The sequence below is a fragment of the Crassostrea angulata genome, chromosome 5, assembly GCF_025612915.1.
Source record: "Crassostrea angulata isolate pt1a10 chromosome 5, ASM2561291v2, whole genome shotgun sequence".
NCBI lineage: Eukaryota > Metazoa > Mollusca > Bivalvia > Ostreida > Ostreidae > Magallana > Magallana angulata.
In genome coordinates, this window is record NC_069115.1 from 30,901,794 (window position 1) to 30,925,689 (window position 23,896).

The 23,896-nt window shown below is 33.1% G+C and overlaps 1 protein-coding gene across 1 annotated transcript; it reads left to right on the top strand.

The window, feature by feature from the left end:
- Positions 1–8,341: 8,341 nt before the first annotated feature.
- On the top strand, positions 8,342–22,630 carry LOC128185307 (uncharacterized). The gene is made up of 6 exons (XM_052854935.1): positions 8,342–8,619; positions 8,718–8,943; positions 9,113–9,229; positions 20,942–21,023; positions 22,122–22,207; positions 22,587–22,630. Exons 1-6 carry the CDS (start codon positions 8,575–8,577, stop codon positions 22,628–22,630), a joined length of 600 nt encoding a protein of 199 aa, XP_052710895.1. The 5' UTR covers positions 8,342–8,574.
- The last annotated feature ends 1,266 nt before the right edge of the window (positions 22,631–23,896 follow it).

The window sequence follows — 23,896 nt, forward strand, 5'->3', positions numbered from 1 at the left end:
AAATTATCTCAAATAACCAGTGCGGAAACCAACAAATAGGCTGGTATTTGTTACCTATCCTGCAAATACATTGATAAAAAATGTTATCCTCATATAACATAGCCGATTAAGTTAATGTTTACATAATTATATAGTCAACGTACATGTAATTTTAATGTACATGGAGGAGGACGTACCAGGCGGGGATCCAGAAAAATTATTTCCAAAAATGATCGGTTGAATTACATTATATGCTTTGAAAACTGTTTTAAACTATCGTGCGGGTCAAAATGCACGATAGAAGCTATGTACAGTTGAATTGGAAACTTTCATTTTATATCAATATGTAGTATTACCTATTATAACAAATGAGAGTATAGCCCAACTGCCACAAACGATACATGTCTTTTACCGGCACCACCCCCTTCCCATAAAAAATGAAACAATTGTCGTTTTATTTGCTAAACATGTGTGTGGTTCAAGATTTTTCTAAGGACATACCCGATTAGAATTGAAAAATGAGTCGTTTAAAACTAATTTTGTCAATTTTTTTAGATTCATTTGGTTATATTTTGGTCCATTTGGGTAAATAGATGCACCAACGCAGCTCTAATTTATTTATACAGCTTTTAAAACCAGTGGATAAAAAAATTAAAGTCGAACTCGATGAGTGCTAATACATGTACCTGTGTTGAATGAATGGTACAGTAGGATATGCGCAAAAAAGTCCCGTCTACTCTTTTCTACCCTATATTTATTGGAGCATTAAATCCATTATAAGAGTCAAATTTAATCAAGAACGGATATATATATATATATATATATATATATATATATATATATATATATATATATATATATATATATTTATTTATCTATAGTGAATCGTTATGGAGCTACACAGAAAGTTTGAAATTAATTTGCCGAGCCAAATCAAAAAAAGCCTGGAAACGAAGAGAAAACGAAGTGGGGACAGAATAACTGACAAATTAAATTAGGACTATATAGCCCTCCCCCCCCCCCGAAATTTAAATACTGAAAACAGATTATTGAGTACAACATCCACACACATTTTAAAGAAAAGTTCATGTTTTTTTTAATCATTTTCGCTAGCTAATGTAAGACATCACAATTACCCCAAACCCCTCCACGGAAAAGGAAATGCTAGGTGATGAGAGAGAGAGAGAGAGAGAGAGAGAGAGAGAGAGAGAGAGAGAGAGAGAGAGAGCAAGCGAGAGAGAGGAGAGAGAGAGAGTCGATGTAAACCACACGTGCGCTACATGTAACACCGTTCAAATTAAAGCTTGCTAGTTGGTCTGCCCTACCCTAGCTATATCCTCTCTTTTCTCCTTTGAGAGGCTTAATTGTCTATATATGCTTGTATCAAATCAAATCAATTTCAAATTCTAAATCAAAATTGTAAAATTGAATATGACACTACAAAACTCTCTCTCTCTCTCTCTCTCTCTCTCTCTCTCTCTCTCTCTCTCTCTCTCTCTCATATCGACAATGACATTGATACCCTACAATACACTATTCCTATCTGGATTGTTGTCGTTGAGGTTGTAAATCATTTTATCTTCTATGGTTTAAAACTTTATCATAACCTATATTTTGACATGTTGATTATTTCATTGAATTTCGTTTCATAGCTAAAACCACACTCAGTTTTAATTACTTAGATTAAACAGATCTTTTTTCGCGAGCCGATTTTTACACAGTTGGGGCGAATACACTACGGGTTAAAATAGTTCGGAGGGAAAATACATACAGGACAAACAAAATTAGTCACTATGATACTTATGTATACCTAGATAAACAAGTTATCAACAAGTTGTCATTTTTGGCATCCTGTGTCTGCAATGAAGGCCCTGATATTGCAAGTTAAGCCCCTGTCACACCGGAGCTGCGTCCTCACGGCGATCCCGCTGCGTCCTTAAATAATGTAAAACGCCGAGGTAAACGCAGTAGAGTCTCCTACAGCGCCGTAAGAACGCAACGGAATCTTCGTCCGTCGCGGTGGTATCGCCTTGAACACTGAAGAACGCCATGCGACGGCGCGCACTTTGAACATGCACAAAGTACGCACCGTGGCTCGGCGTTCTGATAAACACGCCGTAGAAGCGTAGTGAGATCGCCGTGGCAGCGCCGTAAGATATCCAACAGCGCCACGAGAGCTCCGTCGGCGCGCTCAAGGAACGCAGCTAATCGCCGTGTAGACGCAGTGATAAGTCAATTGCGCTTGCACGAATACCTCACGGAGTGCTATGGGATCTCACTGCGTCTCTATCGCGCTCTCACTGCGCATCCACAGCGTTTGAACAATTAAGTTGTTTTCGATTTGGCTGCGTTCACACAGCGACCCAAAGAGCTGTTGCTGCGTTCATCGCGCTCTCTTGACGTTTCTTCTGCGTTTATACCGCGCTCCCACGGCGTTTTTAGTGCTTTGTCATCAAGACCACGAAAACTCGAAAAATGGCTGTTGTACAATAGCAAGCGATGTAATAATTATCAAACTGGATGTAGATGACTATGTAAAAAGTAGCATTTGCTAATATTCCAAGACCTTTCAATGGACGTAGATGGAATTCATGCCATTTGGTTCGGATGTTTTCAAATATTTTCTATGTTTTCTAGCAACTTATAACTGATCTTTTTTATAGACCTGACTACTAAGAGTTTAATCCTAGTCCTTCATAAATTGTTTAGAAGTAACTATGTTTCAATTACAATGTACCTTTTCATAAAATCAAAACGTTTTTTTAATCATTTGTTTACTAGTTGTAAATTCTTGTTTGTTTCCCATACAATTGTACAAATTAATATTAACCTACCAAAAAGTAAAGAACTTCTTGTGCACGCAGTCAGTGCGCAGAGCACGCCGTGGACGCGCGGTAAAATCTCCTAGCACGCCATGAGCGCGCGGCGGAGACTCAGCGAGAGCGCAGTTAATCGCCGAGTAGAACTCCGTGGAAACGCAGTTACACGCCGTGGGAGGTCTGTAAGAACGCCTCGGTCGCCGTCAGGACGCCATGACGACCCCACTTGTAAAATTTTCAAATAAAACTGTATATTTTTTCTTAATTTTCCTTGCGATCCTACGGCGATTCCATGAATTTTACAACGCCGTGAACACGCCGTGGGGACGCAGCTTGGTGTGACAGGGCCTACAGTCATGTAATGCTATTTAACCTTTGTGACCTTTAATCCATGTATGAATGAATGTATGATGCGTAAACGGTTAATCATACACAGGTGGGAAACTCAGAGATTCGGGGACTCAAAACCTGCATCCATACTCTTTGATAGACAGTTCTGGCAGTTTTGTTACTTTATTTAGAAATACATGTTAAATATAACTTTGGGATTTGAACACTAAATTTTCACTCATGATCATCGTACTAGATGTGCCGAACTGTTTTGAACTGTCAATGTTTATGTCCATGTAAAATGATATTAAATCGATCTTTGATTTGGGCTGCTTTTCATTGATGTTGTAATTCTGACTATACGATTACGCTTGTTAATTAACTGCTTGGTAACCAACAATTGGACTTGTGATTCCTAAGTTTAAATTTGAGTTGAGCCTCAAGTACATCAAGAAGACGAAAAGCTTACATGTGCGATTGCCAGTTGTAGACACTACTGTAACTTTCCTACACATTTATACAATGCGATTAATGATGTATATTTACGTCATATATATATATATATTTTTTTTTGCATAACGATATATTTTTTTTTACTTGCGGGATGATGGGATTACCGCTATCCGCTATGTAAACCAACTTGAAAGATGATTTGATAATATCATATGTATTACTATACTCGATACAATTTGAGTTCAAGCACTTGTTTTTATAAATCATATAATTATGCAGATCGTAACAATAAGTAGACATTAAACAAATTAATATTTGAAATTTTATTATTTCAAATCATTTTATGGAAATAAATTTAAAGATAAAAAGCATTAGTATTCCAAGAATGTGGGGATATTAACTTGTCTTGCAATATTTTCTTTTAAGCTTGCGTTAAAATAAAGGTCTTTCTAAACTTAACTTGATTTTAGAGTTAAGATGTAACAGCTGCTATGAGAACATAAGTAGTTGGATAAACTTGAATATTATTTTGTATTGAAAATCAAGACGCTTTCATGAAGCAAAAATGTTAACCCCACCGAACCTAGTATATGGATCAGATATCTTCTTTAGGTGGAATAACACATCATCACAAAATTGCTGACCGCTGATCGAAACAACATTTCGTTTTATTAAAATTATTTTATGGAGTAAAAAGCATGTAACTTACTCTATTGCCGAGAGGATAAGGTGTCGGACTTGTGATCCGTACATCCCGAGTTCGAATCTCGCGAGGGCTTTTGTTGTTACTTACTGGGATAATTATTTTATATAACATGAAAATACGATATCTGTGTGTGTGTGTAATTCTTGAATATAGAAAATTTATATTAATAGTATACCTTTACTATAAGGTATATCATATATTGTAGGAATTATGCCTGCTGTTCGATCCAATTTTATCTATTCTTATATACTGGAATAAATTACGCATTCAATTGAAATATATATTTCATTCATGTCGAAACATAGAAAGAGTAAACGTTTGAAAAGCTCATTTTATTACAAACATTTTACGGGGGCGTTTAAATAAAAAAGACTTTCTAAAAAAAAAGTTTCATATTACCTGCAAAGATTCAAGAAATGCCGAAGGGCATCTTACTTTCTACTCAATCACCACATTTCAACTAATGAGGACAACTGCAGGAAATTTAAGAATGTTTCACGCAGTTTACAAGGCCGACACAAGCTCAATGTGTTTTTAAGTACCTGATACCCCAAAACCTGTTATTAGGAGCACCTTAAAATGGGTCAACGACCCATTTTAATTTACCGTTACTTTATACAGAACCATTCCTTATCACCAATGTTGTAAAAATCGACTTTTGTATATACATTGTAAAGTTCAACCACGATTTCAATTATTTTTTGGGGAAAATAAAAAAAAAAAAACAAAAAACAAAAACAAAAACAAAAAAAAAACATTGAGTTTGATAAACAATACTAGACTCGCGTTTGCGTAGTGAAGATCTTCCGGTTGCTAAAAAGGTACGTATAAAGATTGCCCCAAAAATTATTAATGAAGGATAAAAAATAGCTGTATGGTAGTGGTATTTTTTTTATAATGCAAGATAATGATAACCTGAAGAACTAGCTTAACTTGTCTTATATAATATATGTAGTTGTTTTATAGTTTTAAAGTATGTTCAAGACATTCAATAATCTATCTTTTAAAGTATTTACTTTCGATTTCGTAATTACAATCTATAGCTAGAAATTTTATATGTAACAAGTAAACCTTTTTTCATAGGTAGAGTTAATTAGCGTTAATAGTTAACATTTTCATTGAGTATTTGAATTGTAGAATGCAAAATAATACCAGTAATTGGAAAAACGATTGAAATATATATATAACAATGTTTAGATAGATAGATAGATAGATAGATAGATAGATAGATAGATAGATAATATTTGAATTTATATACAATTGTCTGAGTTGGGTGTCATATTACCCAAGACGCATTATTTATCATTAATGATAATAGGACAATTGGTTTATTCCCACGAAGCTAAAATTTTGAAATTCCTATTCCCATCTTGCTAAAATTGTGATTTTCACACCTGAGTGAGCATTGAATATGGTCTGTTTTAGGTGTGAGCTACCTGACGTGTATAGAAATCGCCTGTGATATATAGTTACGTGTATATATTCTTGTCAATATGGAACTACAGTGTTTTTAAAATTAAGATTTTAAGTTCTATAAATTTATGAAAGGATTATTATTTATGAATTGAATAAATAAAATAAAATTAAGGAAAAAATGAAATAATAAAATAAATTTATTAGGCCTGACAAACATTTGCTTACATAAACAACACACCACAGAAATTGATGGCTTAATTAGATCATATGAAACTTCAATCAAACTAATTTAATTTCAGTAAATGCTACACCATTTACTATCTTATACATGTACATTAAATGTAGTTTATGTTGTGTTCTTCTAAGATGTAAAGGTTCCCAGCCAAGTCCATCATGAAAACATGATCTAGATGAATTAACTCTAAGCCCAGAAATAAGTCTTGCAGCTTCTACCTGTACCATTTTGAAGCATAAAAGCAAAATAGATTCTATAAAGGAATTTCTATGACATGTTTCAGTAATCTAAGTATATTCAGCCTCTTACATATCTTTTCTTGCATATTTGTTACTATAGTATATGATTAGTCCAAGTTCAATCAACCTGAAAATGTACTCCTATATGTACATGAGGATTTGATCAACAGCCATTTGGACCATGTAATTTTTATTTTTTCAAGATCCCCAATTAAGGACATAGAAGGGGTAATAGTTTCATTATCAACAATAGAAAACAGGGGTATTGTATCAGCAGCAAATAATCTAATGTTATTTTATATGCTATAGCAGTATTATTAATGTATATCAAAAACAAAAAAGGGTCAAGCACTGATACTGATCCTTATGGTATCCCAGATTCATTTTCAATCTCAAAAACACTTTACAATGGTATAAAGACACTATGAAATACCTAAACATTTAAGGTTTTCTAATTAAATAACAATTATCCCAGCATGTATAGTTTAATAAATGGATGAAAAACCTTCTAAATTCATTCTTTGTTAATTGTCTATCGGTAAGATAAGCTTCAATCCACCCAAGCATATTTGCACTAAAAAGTAAATTAAATCAAACTAACATGCTAAAATATTTATGTACATGTATATGATATTCAAAAACGGTCATAATTACTAAACAGCGTTTGTTGTTGACTATGATTGTACATGTATTTAAAATAAACTTTAATGCAACCTTGTCTGTTTTCCCTCTCCTTAAAAGAATGAATATTAAGTAATTTTACATAAAAAAAAATTTAATGATCAATCATAGAACAAAGCCTTTTTAATTCTTAAAATTTACATCTATTACATATATTTAATTTTCTTTATTTTAAATATAATCTTTAAAAAATTGCCTGTTATTTTATTAATTAACTAAACATTTACCTAAGGTCAATAATTGAACAGACTTTAATTCACCTGTAATTAATTTCCTTTGTTCTTTGACACCCTTACCTGTGCACCAATCCCACTTAGCTAAAATCAGTCACCCATAAAATATTCAGAATTTTAGCTAAGTGGGAAGACACCGGAGACTTTAGTCTAATTATTGACAAAATACGTTTTGACTGAAAGGGATGAATTAATGTAATCGAGTAAAAACAACAATAGGACAATTTCTAATATCAATAATATGTGTTGCCGAATCTGACATATGGCTTTAAAGTTACATGTCAATCTGTCTTAAAGGTGATTTTGGAAGCATTGCAAAGCAGTTACATTTTAGTATATAATACATTATTTGTTGCTTACATGTATTTGTAATAGATAATGAGTAATATTATTTTGTGGTTATTTATAATTTTCAAAAAAGGGTTACGCCTTGAAATCAGCCAAATTCTTTGGATAGAAAACAATAAAAATGATACATACATATATATATATATATATATATATATATATATATATATATATATATATATATATATATATATATATATATATATATATATATATATATATTTCATTTTTTTAAAATGCAATCTATTTGGTTTACTTGTTCATACAGTCTATAATTTCTTAAAATAGATCATTATATTGGAAAGAAAAAAAACACTCTGCTGAATACGTTGTATTTCACCATGCAGTACTATACAAAGCACGACTAAATAGTAAATATGCAAACATTAAATATAAGACTTTAAAATTATAATTTAATATAAACGAAGTCTCGGTAGAACATCCTTTGCTTATTTTTAACGGTCTCCCATCCTCAACAATGTTAGATAAGTCTAATTTATCCGATTTTTTTATTCGTACCATAAATCTGCCTTTTATATAGACAAATTAATTAGTTTTGTAGTGTTATTATTACATTCATGTATTCAACGAACTGCTAAGCTTAGTGGTTTCACGGAGAACTACTACTTATTGGGAAATGGGTTGAACCCTCCGATGCACCGGTACAACCGGTTTTTTTCTCTTTCAATCTCAACTTTATCGTATCCATCGTGTGTGCAGCATTGCAATTAATTCGTAAAATGCATGGATACTATCAGTTAATTTCTTTTTATTTTATTTCATTTATAAAGTTTAAAAGATAAGTAACATTTTTATGATTAAAAATATACTTTGAGGTTTAGGATCGGAGAACCTTAAAGCTAAGACATCAAACAATACTAGGTATTATAATAATACGATGACACACTGTATCATTATGTTTACTTTCCTTAAATTAACAGTATTTGAAATAAACATGTAAAGCTGCATTACGTTGAATCAAGTAGTTTTTGGTCTTCATTTAATTGTAACAAATATTGATAAAACTGAAATATAATGATAATAGGTAAAAAAAGGAATAAATAAATTGTTGTAAACGGCGATAATCTAATCTTGGATAATTTCATTTTTGTAGAGGTACAAAGAAGGAATCAAAATGCGTCTGCTTCTGATACTTTTTGTGCTCTTAATAAAGTCACAGGTAATACAAATGATCGAAATTGAAAATATTATGAAATTGGTACACTAAAAGATTAATAAAACTATTTTATATTTTATTTTCTTATAACAAATATGTAGCAAAGTGAAAATAGATACTGTCAAGAGGCCGTCGACAGCGTTAAAATCGTATCATCTTGCCCAACATCTAAAAAAGAATGGGACATAGCTGCTCAAAAGAAAAACTGTATCAGAATAGCATTTTTGCAAAACTGTTCAAGTGTTGAACAGTTCGAGTACCACTGCGTAATAAACGGATATAGAAATGAAACATTGGAAGTATGCGCTCCTTCAAGATTTATATTTGGTATGGGTTTTTATTTTGATTTAGCAAAACCAAAAGCAGATTTTGTTCATTCATCAAATATACAATTCCTTAATTATATACTTTATAAATATATATATATAGCTTATAATATATATTTTTATGAAATATTGTGCATTAGTTTGAGTCTGACACTTTTGTACGTTTTCAGGACATTGTGTAGAGTTTAATGTTCCTGGGGGAGTAATTCAAGATCAGATATCAGCTGCCTGCAGCGAAACGTTTCCGAAATGCGATGCTTCTTATCTCTCTTCGTCAGCATATAAATGTAAGAAGACTTTATCGTATACTTATAGAAAATATACCCTTTTCTGTCCTTGATATGCGAAATAAACCGAAAATTCGCCAACCCGTGTGTAATACACTCTAGGAGTGTGTAATAAAATTTATTACACTTCCCTGTCCAGTAATGTTTGGATGAAATACAAACCCATTTTTGTTAATCATCAGCAATTATGACGTTGAGTTCGGAATGCGTCGTTTAACTCCGATGTTCTAATATGACGTCAACTAATTACGTCGACGTCAACTTGGTATGAAAACAGCAATTTTCTAAGAAAGTTTTTAAGAGATGGATTATATGGACACAGGGTGAATTGATGGCAATGATCATTAATCACATGATGTTTTGTTATTGTTTCTTTCATATTTTCAATAAGTATATGATATAAAAATCATGACATGGCATTTTTTAAATCGCATCTCATATCAACCCTCTGTCGCTGTATATCAGACCTCGAGTCTGACGGCTCTGGGCTAATACACAGCAATCTCGGGCTAATATGTGATGCAATTTAAAAATGCCATCTATATACAACAACTTAACCATCATATTTTGATGTTTGACGTGATCGCAACGTGATATCATTAGGTTCCATAGTGTATACTATTGGATTTTTTACTAACTGACTACGGAACTATTTCGGGCTTGATCGACCCGATAGAGTACCGTAGTCAGTCAGTAACAAACCTTATAAAGGTTTCGTTTTACCGAGGACTTTCAAGTGAGACATTTATTTCACAAGAAGCGATGATCTTCAAACATCCGTTCAAATTGGCCTTTACATTAGCGGTACACCCCGTCTAATTTATCACAGTTGAACATTTAAAACTTTTTAATTTTTAATTTCAAATAGTCTTTGAAAATATTCGCTGCACCTTTGTTTTATGTGTTGTTGCTTTTTACTTCTAAATGTTTTCTCCGTTTTCTCTGCAGAGGTATGAATATACCTCGATTCTGCTATTTTATGTGACGTTAATCGTTAAATTTATAGTGCAGTTACTTTCATTTAACAGCAATGTCAAAGGGCAACTACTCCCAAAATATTCAGGGATTTTCGGAACGCGTTTTCTGTATTGAATATAATGATATTTTGAGATAAGTAGACGAAACGTACGTCGGCCACTTGTCCATTATTGATTTACCAGACGGACTTTGAGATATATCAGGCAGTCCCATGCTACAAATGGAAGTATTCGTATTGTTCTAAAAAGTTAAATTCAGAGTCAGATTAACGTAACCATACATTGAACAGTCCTTTACATGAGCCAAGAATATTAAATTAAAGCTATACATTCAATTATATAAATGCATAATATATCACTAGACTTTGACCCGTGCGTGCACGGGTTGACATTGCAAATGATATTGGACATTTACAAAATGCTGAGATACATTTACAAACCGTATTGTTGACATTTACATAACCAAGCTTTAACCGTATAATCATGCTATTAATTTCACTTCACTCTGCTTAGTTAGAATAATTTAACTGTAAAATACCTCCCATATACCCGTAATGTAGCAAATCATTGCATATTCACTACGAATCGATTTTGGAGAAAATTAATGAAGTTGCATTTAAAATAACAGTCAAATTATTCATAACAAACCACTTTGAGACTGTAATTACCGTTCATCTAAAAAAAAATTCATATTAATGAATAATTCAACACTTTTTCTCCAACGTTTTTACTCGTTTCGAATTTACACACCAGGTTGACATTCGGAACTCTCCGGTTTTAATATATATAATGAACTGAGTTAGAGTTATCTCCCGTATTTCCTGTTATGAACAGAATATATGACAAATTTTCAATTTATACGTATTTGTAATATCGTTACTGAATTTATCCATGCAAATGTGATGTTGTGGAAACATAAATTAAAAAGCCTCCTCTGATTTAGGGTGAATGTAATGCGCATGCGCAAGAATAAAAAATCCAAAAAATCCAGATGATTTCCGGATTTTTAAAAGGATTTTTCGTTGATTATTAATTAGTGAAGCTTGATTGAGTAAAATAAAAATAAATTGGTAATCTTCAAGTACCAATGATGTTTAAAATATTTAAAACAAAAGACAGTACTCTTCCGATTTCAATATTAAAGCCCCAAAATTCAAGTATATTATTTTAATATAGTAGTAGAGATTTCCTTATAGAAATATACCCCTTGTCGCCCTGTGTAATAAAAAACCGAAAATTCGCCTACCCTTGTGTAAAAAATCCTTTGGTGTGTAATTAGATTTATAACACACCCCTTTTGGGTATCATTGGTTGTTATTACACTCCTTTCCATTAATCATCAGCTATTATGACGTAGATATCGGTATGAGTCGTTCAATGTCAGAGTATCATATCAAATAATAGTCCATTTTCGGATTACCATTACCGGTGTTATATAGTGCATTTTCCCCCTAGCCATCTTTCCCCCCGGAAAAATGGCTATATAGCAGTTCTTCCCCCCGGAAAAATGGCTATATAGCAGTTTTACCCCCAGGGAAAGCTGACTATATAGTGGGCTTTCCCCCTTTTTATAGCCAGATTACCCCCACGGAAAACCTACTATATAGTGGATTTTCCCCCTTTTTTTACATTCCGGCCATTTATATGGTGGACCATTCGTGGTAATAATTTGCAATAATTGATATGATATTAATTTTTCATAGAAAAGGATAATTATGGCATTTATTAATACATAGAATAAAATAGTATTTCATGGTGTTTTAACCCCAAATATGAACTAAGGCACGCGCCTCCATAACATTCATGTGTCATCATCGTTTATTTCACCTGTTTTTACACCTTTTTGGAACACCTTTTACACGGATTTCGGAATACCTCGAATCTTTTTCATCTAATCGATGCTTATCTACAGTTTCGACTTCGACGTTAAGAACACGTGAGAACACATTTGAGTAAAAATACGCTGGTTTGGAACTTTAATTTTCCAATGTATTACCATCTCTGTATAAGCTTCTCCGAGGGAACTAACTGTACAATCTTAACTTTATTTTGTAGAGGAAGGGAATAAAAAGTGAAAATGTATTACTCCCTTCGTCCAAAAGGCTATCAATTTTAAGTTAATACCGCTCGAATTAAAAACAATTATATATTTCTTCTTCTAAATATCAAACAGGGTGCAATGAAATGATGAGAACTGAAATGTTTTAGTTTTATTTTGATTGATGGTGTTCTAAATCATGGGTAAGGGGTATTTTAATTGATTATATATTAAAAGCATGTGAAAAGTTAGTGTTTTCAATTTTGTTTTAAAGTTACGCATATTCATATTTTTAGCACATTTTTTACGAAACGCGAGATTCTATGATGTAAACATTTTGTTTCAAAAAAGGAAATGTCTTCACAACCAGAACAATGTCGGTACCTTTGCTGGTTACTTTGGAAAATGTGAAATGGAGCCTGAACTAACCCTATGTATATATTTACACTCAGTATTTCCTAATTTTCCACTTTTAAGTTTGCAACGTGATTTATAAATATACAATTTTGAAAACGATGCCATATAAATCAAGATATACGATTCACTTACCTAAAAATCGTATATTACTATTTGTTTCATATTTTTGCAATACAGATTTACTTGTGTACCATATTATTTCTTCGAACAATGAAACAAGGGTAATTAAAAAAAAAACGACCCCCCCCCCAAAAAAAAAAAACCCATAACATCTATTGTGATGAGGTGATGAGCTGACTTACCAACTAACAAGTTAAAAAAGTCGTATACATGTATGCGCTTAGGTTGGTTATTTATTTTTTATTTTCGGTTGCTCCTTTTATGAATAAAAGTTTATTGATATATTTATCTAGTTATTTATTATATCATTAGTCATCTTATGAATTGATTAAATGTTTTGAAGAATAATGAATTCATCTGCGTACCTTTTTAACATAATTTGTTCGTAAACTTTGGACTATATATGATATGGGCGCCTTAGATGGCCCCCTAAAATGAACATCATCGTTTTACTTCAATTCTTTTTTTCTTTGTACAGATATATATGTAATGTTTATACATTATGTTCATTTTGATTCTAGTGCTCACATTTAAGAAATATGACATCGTAAAGACAACCTTTTCCCGCCATTTTTGCAATTTTAGCATAAACAGCTTGTTTTCAAGCAGTTTTTCTTTCAGAAAACATAGAGCGCGTGCTTGAACAAACAAAATATTTTAATCAGAGATATATATAGCCAAGACTAATAAGTAACAAAAAAATATCTTTGTTCAAGCATGCGCTCTATATTCCCCATTCGTAAACGGATAAGTTTTTGAGATATGGGGCCCTTAAAAAATACATTTTCTTTATAATTGGATTTCAAACATCGGGCTCGAAAACAACAAAGGCCCCTACCCTGCATGGGGGCTAAAATTTTCAGTGTCATCTACTAGTGGTATAACACTATCACTGTGAAAATATGGTTAAGTGGTCATCTCTAGAATATGAGATTCGGATCCCTACTTATAGAACACTATTCAATCATTATAATGGGGTTTTAAACATCGAGCCCTGAAACATCAATGGCCCCTACCCTGAGGGCTGAAATTTTCAGAGTCATCTACAAGTGGTAAACCACTGCCACTATGGAAATATGGTGATATGGTCATCTCTAGTTTATGAGACATTGGACTCTTAAGAATATGCATTATAATCATTATAATAGGATTTTAAAAATCGGGCTCTGAAACATTGGAAACAAAATCTCTTTAAAACAGAGGTTTAGCCTGGATGAAATTTTCAAAAACAGACAGACAGTCTGATAGATTTATCAAAAAATTCTTAAAACATTCTCGCTTAGTACAATTTCAGAACACAAAATTCTGCATATAAGTGTATAACTTGTAAAACCAAGTATTTTTTTTCAATTATTTACCTAAATTAAGTTTTATGTGTAATTCCATTACACACATGTTCAATTTTCAGCATAGTCTATAAAAATAATAAATTGGCAAAACGAAACTTAGCTTTTCATAGATGAATTCAGTTGTACATGTATGCAACCTGGGAGTGTAGAAACATTAATTTTAATCCTTACTGGATTTCCATCAATATTTTTTATAAAATCTGAACCAAAAACGTGAGGGAGAAACCCTACTATGGGGGAAAAGCTACTATATAGTAGCTTTCCCCCCCCAGGGGGAAAGGCTACTATATAGTAGGTCTTCCGGGGGGAGAAGCTACTATGGGGGAAAAACTGCTATACAACACCGGCTCTATTCTAACATTAAGTCCGCACATAAGTCACGTGATTTTTATGAAAATGCGGGGCGCATCACTTCCAGCAAAATTGTTATATTGGAAACGACATCGTTTGCTACGACATGCCACAGTATTACTGTGTCGCAGAAGGTTGTTCTTCCGATTCAAGGAAAAGGGGGAAGTATGGGTTTATGAGAGACGTAGAATTCTTTCCTTTTCCCTCGTCAAAGCATCCAAAACTTCAAACAAAATTGCTTGAATTGCCAAGATGCCGTGACTTCGAACCTTCTCGACACGACAGGATATGCTCCATGCATTTTGTTGACGGTAAACAACACAGGACCACCCATACCCTGAGCTTTTCCGAAACAATAACTTTAAGTGCTTTTGGGGAAATCGAGGTACAACTCGAAAAGTGGTCCATTCAACAAGCCGCAAATAACACCAACAGAGACATGTCTGATCAGGAGAATGATCATCGACCTACTCACGCTACTGCAACGGATATTCTTTTAGTGGTATGTACTCTATTCGAATCACGGTATATCTTCTTTTTAATCAATGATTTATAATTGACTCTAAATCAATGGCATACAAATGTATTTATTCTAAATTTACATATAGAGCCTACTCAAAAGAATGCACATTGTACATGTAGTGTTTATATATTTGTAGGATGAAGATGACGCATATGGAGAACAACTCTCTCCATTCCCTGTCAATAAGGAAATCACTGTGCAACCCATACCATCAGTAGAACCAACCGCAAGTATGTTGATTTGTTTTAAGAAATGTGAACCTTATAATGCAAAAAAAACCTTAATCTTATAATAACAAAATAGTAATAATGACAAACTGATGCAAGTAAATAATAATAACATGTGGTATAACTTTTCTTTTCAAATTTTAGCTTTCAGTGATCATGATTATTGTTCATATGGGAATGAAAAGGTCCATCCCCACACTTGTAATGCAGAATGCCAGACAAACTTGACACAACAGGACATTGAAAAGTCTGAAGCTGAACTGCTGATCATGACCTTTAGGTACAAGGATGATCTGAAGCGGTACTTGTTTGTGGACAAGATGACCATCTTCTAAATGTATTTTAAAAAAATTTAAAAGTGTTTTAAATCAGTTTTCCCAAAACAACTTGCATAATTGATTGTACTGAATGTTTTAATTGAATGGCCTTCCAATCCAACGGCACAGTCTAGAACAAACAGTTCTTATAAGCTTTAGTTGTTGTTACTCCTTCAGGAGCTTTCACGTTTATTTCATATTTTTGGAGTGGAAATGTATCAAACAGGTACATAACTGAGCACTTTGGATTTTTAGATATTGCAAGACCTTGTGATGACGTGAGGACACACATGGGCTTTTGGATAAGAGATTTACTGTTACAAAGAAGGGCTATATTGAATATACCTCCATCTATCAAAATGTGTTCATGGGGGAAATGTAAACATCTCACTGCACATGATGTTTTGAAAACGAAACAAATTCACACCATAAGGATTAGCAAATTCCCGCTGCCCTTGAGTTTGATCATACCATGGAGAAATATGCTTAAACCTAACATCCTTGTTTTCATCAATGAAAAGATTGTAATGGTCATCTTAACAGGATTCTTTACAGTTCGATATTTGGTACGTTAAACTACATTTGACCTCAGGGAGCCCCACTCCACAACATTTGCAAGAAACTCTTCCATCTGGTGAAGCTCTCATAAAAGGATATTTTTCTCTAACAAACAAACTACATGGGTCTACTTTACAATTCTTGTGTGATCTTTTGTGTTTTTTAATGTACTGTTGTCTGGCTACAGGTTCATACTTTTTACCAGATGCAAGGGAAAGTACAGGAGAATGCGAACAATCTACAGAAGTGCTAAGTATTTTCTTCAAGATATAATTTTCAGGATTGTAAGTAAATTTCAAATGCATGACAGAGTTAAAAATTAATTCATTTGCTAATTAAACCTTCAACTTTGCACACTTTCAATCCGTAGTTTCTGCATTTGTAACTTCAGGCTCGGCAATAGCACATCTGACATGATACAAATTGACAAATGTAAAGTCTACAAGTTTGTCGAATTTTGACATGACCTTATATGGCAACTGCCTTGCTGCGGGAAAAGACATGCCGTAACCGCCGGAATGGAGGAAAAATAAACATAACATTCAGCTAAACTGTTCACACAAAAGAAAACCCGTTTTGCTGTCACATTGACAGTTTTACTCTTGTTATTTTTCTGAATTAGTTAGAATAGTTGGACCTGCAAAGATTTGGTAATTTTTCGCGGAAAAATTTATGGTACTTTACATGTATTTATACGTTTTTTTGTTGTGTGGGTGAAAGATAAATAATAATACAATCTTCAATAATAATAAATAAACTAGCACATATTTTTTGTGCGCCGCAAATTGAAGTTTTACTATGGGAGGCACTGTAGCTCCCAGGTCGTTCGTCTGATTTTTTTTCAGACCGGGAGCTACATACCTGCAGCTAGTTCACAGGTGGCTGTAAAGCCTATCATAATTGCTCTCCAGAAAATTTTTATCAACCAACTTCACAAAGTTAGTTTGTATTGAACCGACATTCAGGACGTCATATTCATATAATTACTTGAAATAATAAAAAAAAATGCTAATTTTTACCTGCATGATAGGGTTCTTTCCCTATATATTGCCGACAATGCAAAGAAACATTTCTTAAAATAATGTATACACATTTTAATTTCAAGACAGTTAACATTATCTTTGGAATTTGTATTCATTTTTTTAAAGAGGGTGTCATTTCTTATGTCCCATATTAATCACAATCTCAAAACCAATATCTTTAAATAGTTTGTTTTTCTTATCGATAACTTTGCTACTCAGCTAACCGACCCCGTGTAATTTTTCACGGGGGATGTGTGTGTGTGTGTGGGGGGGGGGGGGTGCGTCTTGTCTTGTCACAACTTTGTGGTAGCGATGCATTTGGAGATACTTTCTTAATTCAGCCGAGGCCTATACTTTAACAATTTGTTGCATGTATTCTAATAACAGTGGCGTCGAAAGCAAATTGAAAGGGGGGGGGGGGGATGGGCTAAACTAATCATAAAAAATCTTGACAAGAATTCCCAAAATCATGAAAATCATAATCCGGGGGGGGGGGGGGTATACCTACCCAATCCCCCCCCCCCCCAATCAAATCATAAAATTCCTAATCCGTGGTGGTGGTGGTGGTGGGGGGGGGGGATGCTAGTATACCTACTATGACTCCAATTTTCAATATCACTATTAATATTTCATTCTCTTCAAGGCCTTTTAAGGAATAATTTTGTTTTTTGCGAGAAAAAGTGGTGGGGGGGGGGGGGGCTGAACCATCCCTGTTGCTATGTTTTTAATGGTTAGGTCTAACTTGGCAAAAAAAGTGGGGGGGGGGGGGGCGGGGCGGGTTAAGCCCCCCCCCCCCCCCCCGGGTTCCGACGCCTATGAATAAAAATACGTATATATCTTTGTACACGTGTATTCAAACAAAGTCATTAAATGTAATTCTTTTCAGTTCTAAGAGGATATATCTGAAGCCGATCGGATTCTTTACTAGCATCTTTTATACATTTTTTTGATAAAATGTACACCAATCTCATAATTTAATTTTCCGAAAAATAATACTTTCTATGAAATGTTGTTATCAAGAGATAATATGATTATATGCCTACCTAATATATATTTTTTTATTTATTCCGTCCCTATTCCGGCGATTACGGTTTGCCTTTACCTGCAGCTAGCCTTTTTCAATCAGTGACGTCACTCTTTCCATATATGGTCATGTCAAAATTCGATAAACTTGTAGACTTTACATTTGTCAATTTGTAAGATGTCAGCCGTGATATTTCAGAAAACGGAAATACAAATGCAGAGATTTGAGATGGAAAGTGTGACTTAAAGTAGCAGGTTACATGTAAATAACAAACAGCATTTTACAGCTGCAATTAAGCATCTGTATGGAAAATTAGATTGTAGGTCTGTGGGGTCAACTCTAAAGTGTTTATCCCTGAGTTTTTCAGGTTATACGATCAAAATTACACTCATTCATACTCGGACTCACACATCAACACGATTGCATATTCGGATTAACAAGTTTACATGTCTGGATTTTTGAACACGATTACCCTCCATAAAAAAATTGTGCTGTAATCCTGCCATATCTATGTTCAAACCAGGCAGTGTTGTTGGACTGACCTCTGGTAATCTTTTCTATTTCTAATACAACATCTGGTGTGTAATTCATTATTAAGTGTACTAAAATGGAAATTTTTTGTGCCAGTTTGTAAAGCAATTTTTTAGTGTAGGAACATCCATTTCATCATCAGAAGAGCTGTCATCACTTGGAGGATCTATTATCTGTAGTAGTAATAAGTTGCTTGATTAAAACAGAGTAAATACATTTTTCTCAACTTCCCTTAAATTCATTTCACCACAAGGGGAGACATTTGGGGAGTTGGCAAAATGTTTTCTCAGTTGTTGTATTTTTCTGCAAATCAATGTTGTCTATCTCAATTGGCTCAGATGTTTTCTTTGGCCTGTCCCACATACACACAATGGCAGTACATGCCTCCGCATAGCATAGCGATCCTTTTGTCTATCACTAAAACTCACCAGGGAGAACAATAGGGCAACACACTGTTTACATATCCCATTACATCTGAAAAAAAATGCAAAATATCATCAAGTAAATATTGATAATTGTTCTTATCAATCAAATACACTGGATTGGATGATCGAATGAAATGATGAAATGAAGATGATAAACAATACCAGTTTCATACCAGATGAATAGCTGGTTACATGAAAATGCATGAAAATGGATACCCCCAAGTTGCCAGCACTGGGGTAGATGATAGGTGGTGTATGAATGTGAAGTCAACGATCCAAGTACGAATACGAAAAAAACCCAATTTAAATTAAGAGCCTCTTAAGTACTTCTCTCAGTTGCAACACAAAAATGAGAAAAACAATGTCTGAAAATGCTATTAATGAAAGGAAAACAAGTGCACAATCTATAACTATTACATGATTATCATGCACATAATACAGATATACAAAATTTGCTTACAAACACAAGAACAACCGCCACCATAAACATGTCCGTTAGTTTTTAAAAGTACCCAAGTGACATATGGGGTTTTAGTCTGCCTAGTTTCTGGTACACAGCATGCTTTCACATAAAAGTATTAAACGTATGGTGCAGAAACAGTTACCTCCGCAATAGTTACATCACTGATATGGTTGTCTCTGTGTAACTTATAGGCATTATCCTTCATGTAGGATGTTAATCGTGAAGCTTCCAATCCACAATCATTCAGGAGATGCACCATTATGTCACACGACTCAACTGATGGTAATATTGCCAAATTAACTGACCACTTTGTAACATCCCCTATTGGCAAAATATCCTTCTCAGTACTTCCATTTCCACTTTGCAACTCGTCTTGGAGTTTTAAAATAATCTAACTGAATGATATTAAATTTATTCGGTTTATTAATAATGTTTGTGAGAACTTATGTTTATTACGGCTCTTATGAGATGATTTATAAATAAGAAATAAAATATGAATTCAAGGAAAACTTTTCAAATTTCATCCACGTAACGTGCATAAATTGGCTAGATATTGTATTTTTTATCAGCCATAAATATGATGTAATGAAGTTCAATATAGGCCTAACCTTTCACAATGCAATTTTACATTTCAAGGATTAAATCGTAAAGTATATGTATTGTAATAGGGGTGCTGATTTTAACATGTTCAAAGCGACTGCATTGTTTTTTATTCCAATACATTACCTGATTCGTCGTTTAAAACTTCCAACTTTAATTCCTCTGCAAGTTTGCACTGTCTAAGAAGGTCATCTCTTCTGTAAAAGTGACAGGTAACTCCGCGATTCTGTAATACCCGCTTTGTGGCACTTTGAAACTTTCAAAAGTCATTTTCGGGAAACCGGATGTTCATATACCCGCATCGAGTAGAAACCTAATGTAAAATTCTTACCGGAATACGGTAACTCGAAAATGGACTATTACGTCGACGTCAACTTGGTATACAAATGTAACAACAGCTGGTGCAAACGGACAGGAAAGTTTATAAAAGACAAATCAATAGATACGAAGCGATTTTGTGACAATAACGATGTTTCTTCGATATCTTCTATAAGTTAATGATTTAAAAATGAAGAGATTACATTTTTGTTTATATTGCATACTAAATTAGCCCTCGGTTGCTGTATATCAGCCCTTGAGCCTGACGACTCTCGGGCTGATATAGGACTCGAGATAAAAAATGCCATATATATATATATATATATATATATATATATATATATATATATATATATATATATATATATATATATATAATCGCACTTTAAAGAATAACAATATATTACATGTTCATATTGATTAAATATTTTATGAGCTTTTGAAATTTACAGATCCTGACTGTTATAAGCTTGTTTCGATGTCCGAAACAAAATTAACAATTACAGCAACCAATAGTGATGAATCGAATACTCCGTAAGATCATTTTGTAGATGGTTTTGTAAATTATATGTTATTGATTTCTTTAGTCAATAAGTTTTTCAACGATGTCGACAAAAATATTTCTATTAGCAGTCTGGGTGGACTCTGAAAACGGAGTTAACTCCGAAAACGGAGTCTTTGGCACCGTCATGCTGCATTGCGATTTTCTCAACTTCCGTTTTGTTACTAATGTAAATAATGCAGAGTTGCTTCCCTTCTTCGTGAAAACGTGATTGAAAAATAGATTAAAATCCTTCAGAAGCGTAAAAAAAAATTTGGAAAGATACAGAAATGGTTGATTTTTGAATTATACTTCAAAAGAAATGATGTGAAAATGTTTCAGTAAACAACGGGAAAAATATATAAAAAAAATTTCAATTCACACGTGGTTGACCCGAACTTGTAAGATTGAAAAATCGGACTTCAAATTAAAACTTGGAAGTATGGAGATGGAAATTTAAATGTTGTACTTATGTAAATATTCAAGCCTTTAATAAAGGTGATGTTTAAAACAAATACGACTAATTACGATCTATACAAAGTTTTAAGAAGTGTCGACTGGGCGAGCCGTCGCGTGATCAACAGAAAGGTGTGATGACTACAAACGGGATATAAAACTCGCGTTAGTAGTTTATTTCACACCCTAGCATATAAATAATCTTTAATTATAATGAAATCATAAAAAAACCCATTAGTTTATTCACTTTTACTGACATCGTGATCGGAAACAGAATTGACCTACTTTGACAGCAAATAAGATTTGATTTGCCAAACGAACGTCTTTTTTTGCCAAATACATTCTGTCGAAACCTGTCTTTTAAAGCATTTAAACGAATTTTCAGACCTGCACATGAATAATCCTTATTGCACGATCAATTTTCCTGAGTGTCCTGTTTTCACGTAAAAATGTGGCATTTTGATTGACTGCGCATGCGCCAAACTTCTTTTTCGCAGTATTTTCACTTGTGAAAAATCATTTTACTCCGTTTTCGGAGTCCGCCCAGACTGATTAGTAAAAACGTAACTAAATTCGGCAACATTTTTAGAAATCATTTTTTGTTTAATTTTATTTAATATTTTTTCCAATTTTAGGATTTCAATGACGGCTCTGTATTCGATTTCAGCGGTAATGTTTTTTGGGATATTAATTGTTGCGATATATTTAGTATTCTTTAAAAGTAAGTTCATTAAACGTTGGTCCATTATTTCAAGAAAATAACATAAACTTTACCAACAAATAATTCGAGGCAAAAAAAAATGATATAGAACGTATACGTATGTTGATAATTTCAAAAACCTACATTCATTTGATATTTTTGCGATTTTTATTATTTGAAGATGTGCCTGAAATTTAGCCTCAACAATTATCAGAATACAAATTCAATGTTAATCAAATTTCAAGGTCATATCAATATATATTCTGCAGTCACGTGTCATGTTTAAACAAAGGAATGTCTTTCATTTTACTCCGAGGAAAAAAACAAATTTTAATAACGGGGTCATGACAATCACACACCTGAATTCTATTTTAAATTTGAACTTACAATTTCTTTTCAGAGACCTTTAAGTGCTGCAAAAAGAAACTACCCAAAGGTATCTGATCCATATTAGGACCTTCTTTTAAAACCTTGAATTTCCACCAATGCGTCGGAAGCAATCTGATATTATCTTGAAGAATTTTAGAGTAGAAAAGGATTTACCACGAGAAATATTGTTATTATCTAAGCAGCAATATATAATTATAGTCTGTCCTTAGATATATTAGCCGCTTATTTTTCTAAATTATTCGATATTTATCAATATTTCTTGGTTGAGACAATGTTCATTTAATGGGAAGAAAACCTAAAGTCTTCCTCTTTGAAACGCCCCTCTAGCTTACCAGGTTTCAATACACGACTAAACAGTCTACGGGGATTTTCTATTGTTTAAGAGATGAAGGTACCCGGATGATAACGTTGAAAAGTTCGGCGAGGTATTCTGAGTGACTTCCAAATGTACCAAATATGTTAACATTACCCATTATAAATCCCAAAGAAGTATGTTTTCGTTCCTGTCGGACAAATGATAATATGTGAATGGAGTTACCTTGTAAAGTTTTCCTTTCATCGATTTCAATTGCACTTCTATAACAGGTACATGTATGGTATGTGTATTTTTGTTTGTAATCGTCCAAATGTGCAGCATGATTATCTTGGGACAGGCTATAATGAAAATTGCATTAAGGTCTTTGGGGACAAGCATATTTATTTTTTAAAAAATAAAAAAAAAATACTAAGAATATAAATAAATGCTATTATTGAAATATGCATTTGATCATAAGGAATAAAAAGCAGTTAAAACAATTTTTTGTTTCGGTTTAAAAAAAATGATTTTTACAAGTTATACAAGATAAGAAAAAAACAGCTTTAGGACAATTTACTCTCTTACATATTGATACATAAAAATGAAAATCAAGTGTAATAAGTATTATGCCAATACATATCTGTTTGGCATCCAGATTCAATGAATATTAGGCTATTGTGGATCAATTATCTTAAGTAAACATTTAGGGGTCATTTTAATGTATGCAAGTAGCAAAAAGGTATATCTTATTAATAGCAGTAGAAGCATTGGTAATATCTTTATAATAATAATAATAAAAATAATAATTATTTTAACGATGAATATTTCATTTCACACTTCATTGAAAGAAGATTTAAATAGTTGATGAAAAAATGACTTTAACAGACGTTCAATATCTCAAGTTAAGGCGAAGTGGACAAAAATATTAAGTCCGTGTTTTCCTCTTCAAGTTTTCCATAATTTGAACATTCCCTGTAACAATATATCAAGTTACATGTAATAGAAAAATCGAACGATATAACAAT

Excerpts from the sequence above, each read along its gene's own strand:
- LOC128185307 (XM_052854935.1), top strand. The coding sequence starts at position 8,575 with ATGCGTCTGCTTCTGATACTTTTTGTGCTCTTAATAAAGTCACAG. Across the intron at positions 8,620-8,717 it reads TGCTCTTAATAAAGTCACAG|CAAAGTGAAAATAGATACTG; the intron begins GTAATACAAATG and ends ACAAATATGTAG. Across the intron at positions 8,944-9,112 it reads TCCTTCAAGATTTATATTTG|GACATTGTGTAGAGTTTAAT; the intron begins GTATGGGTTTTT and ends GTACGTTTTCAG.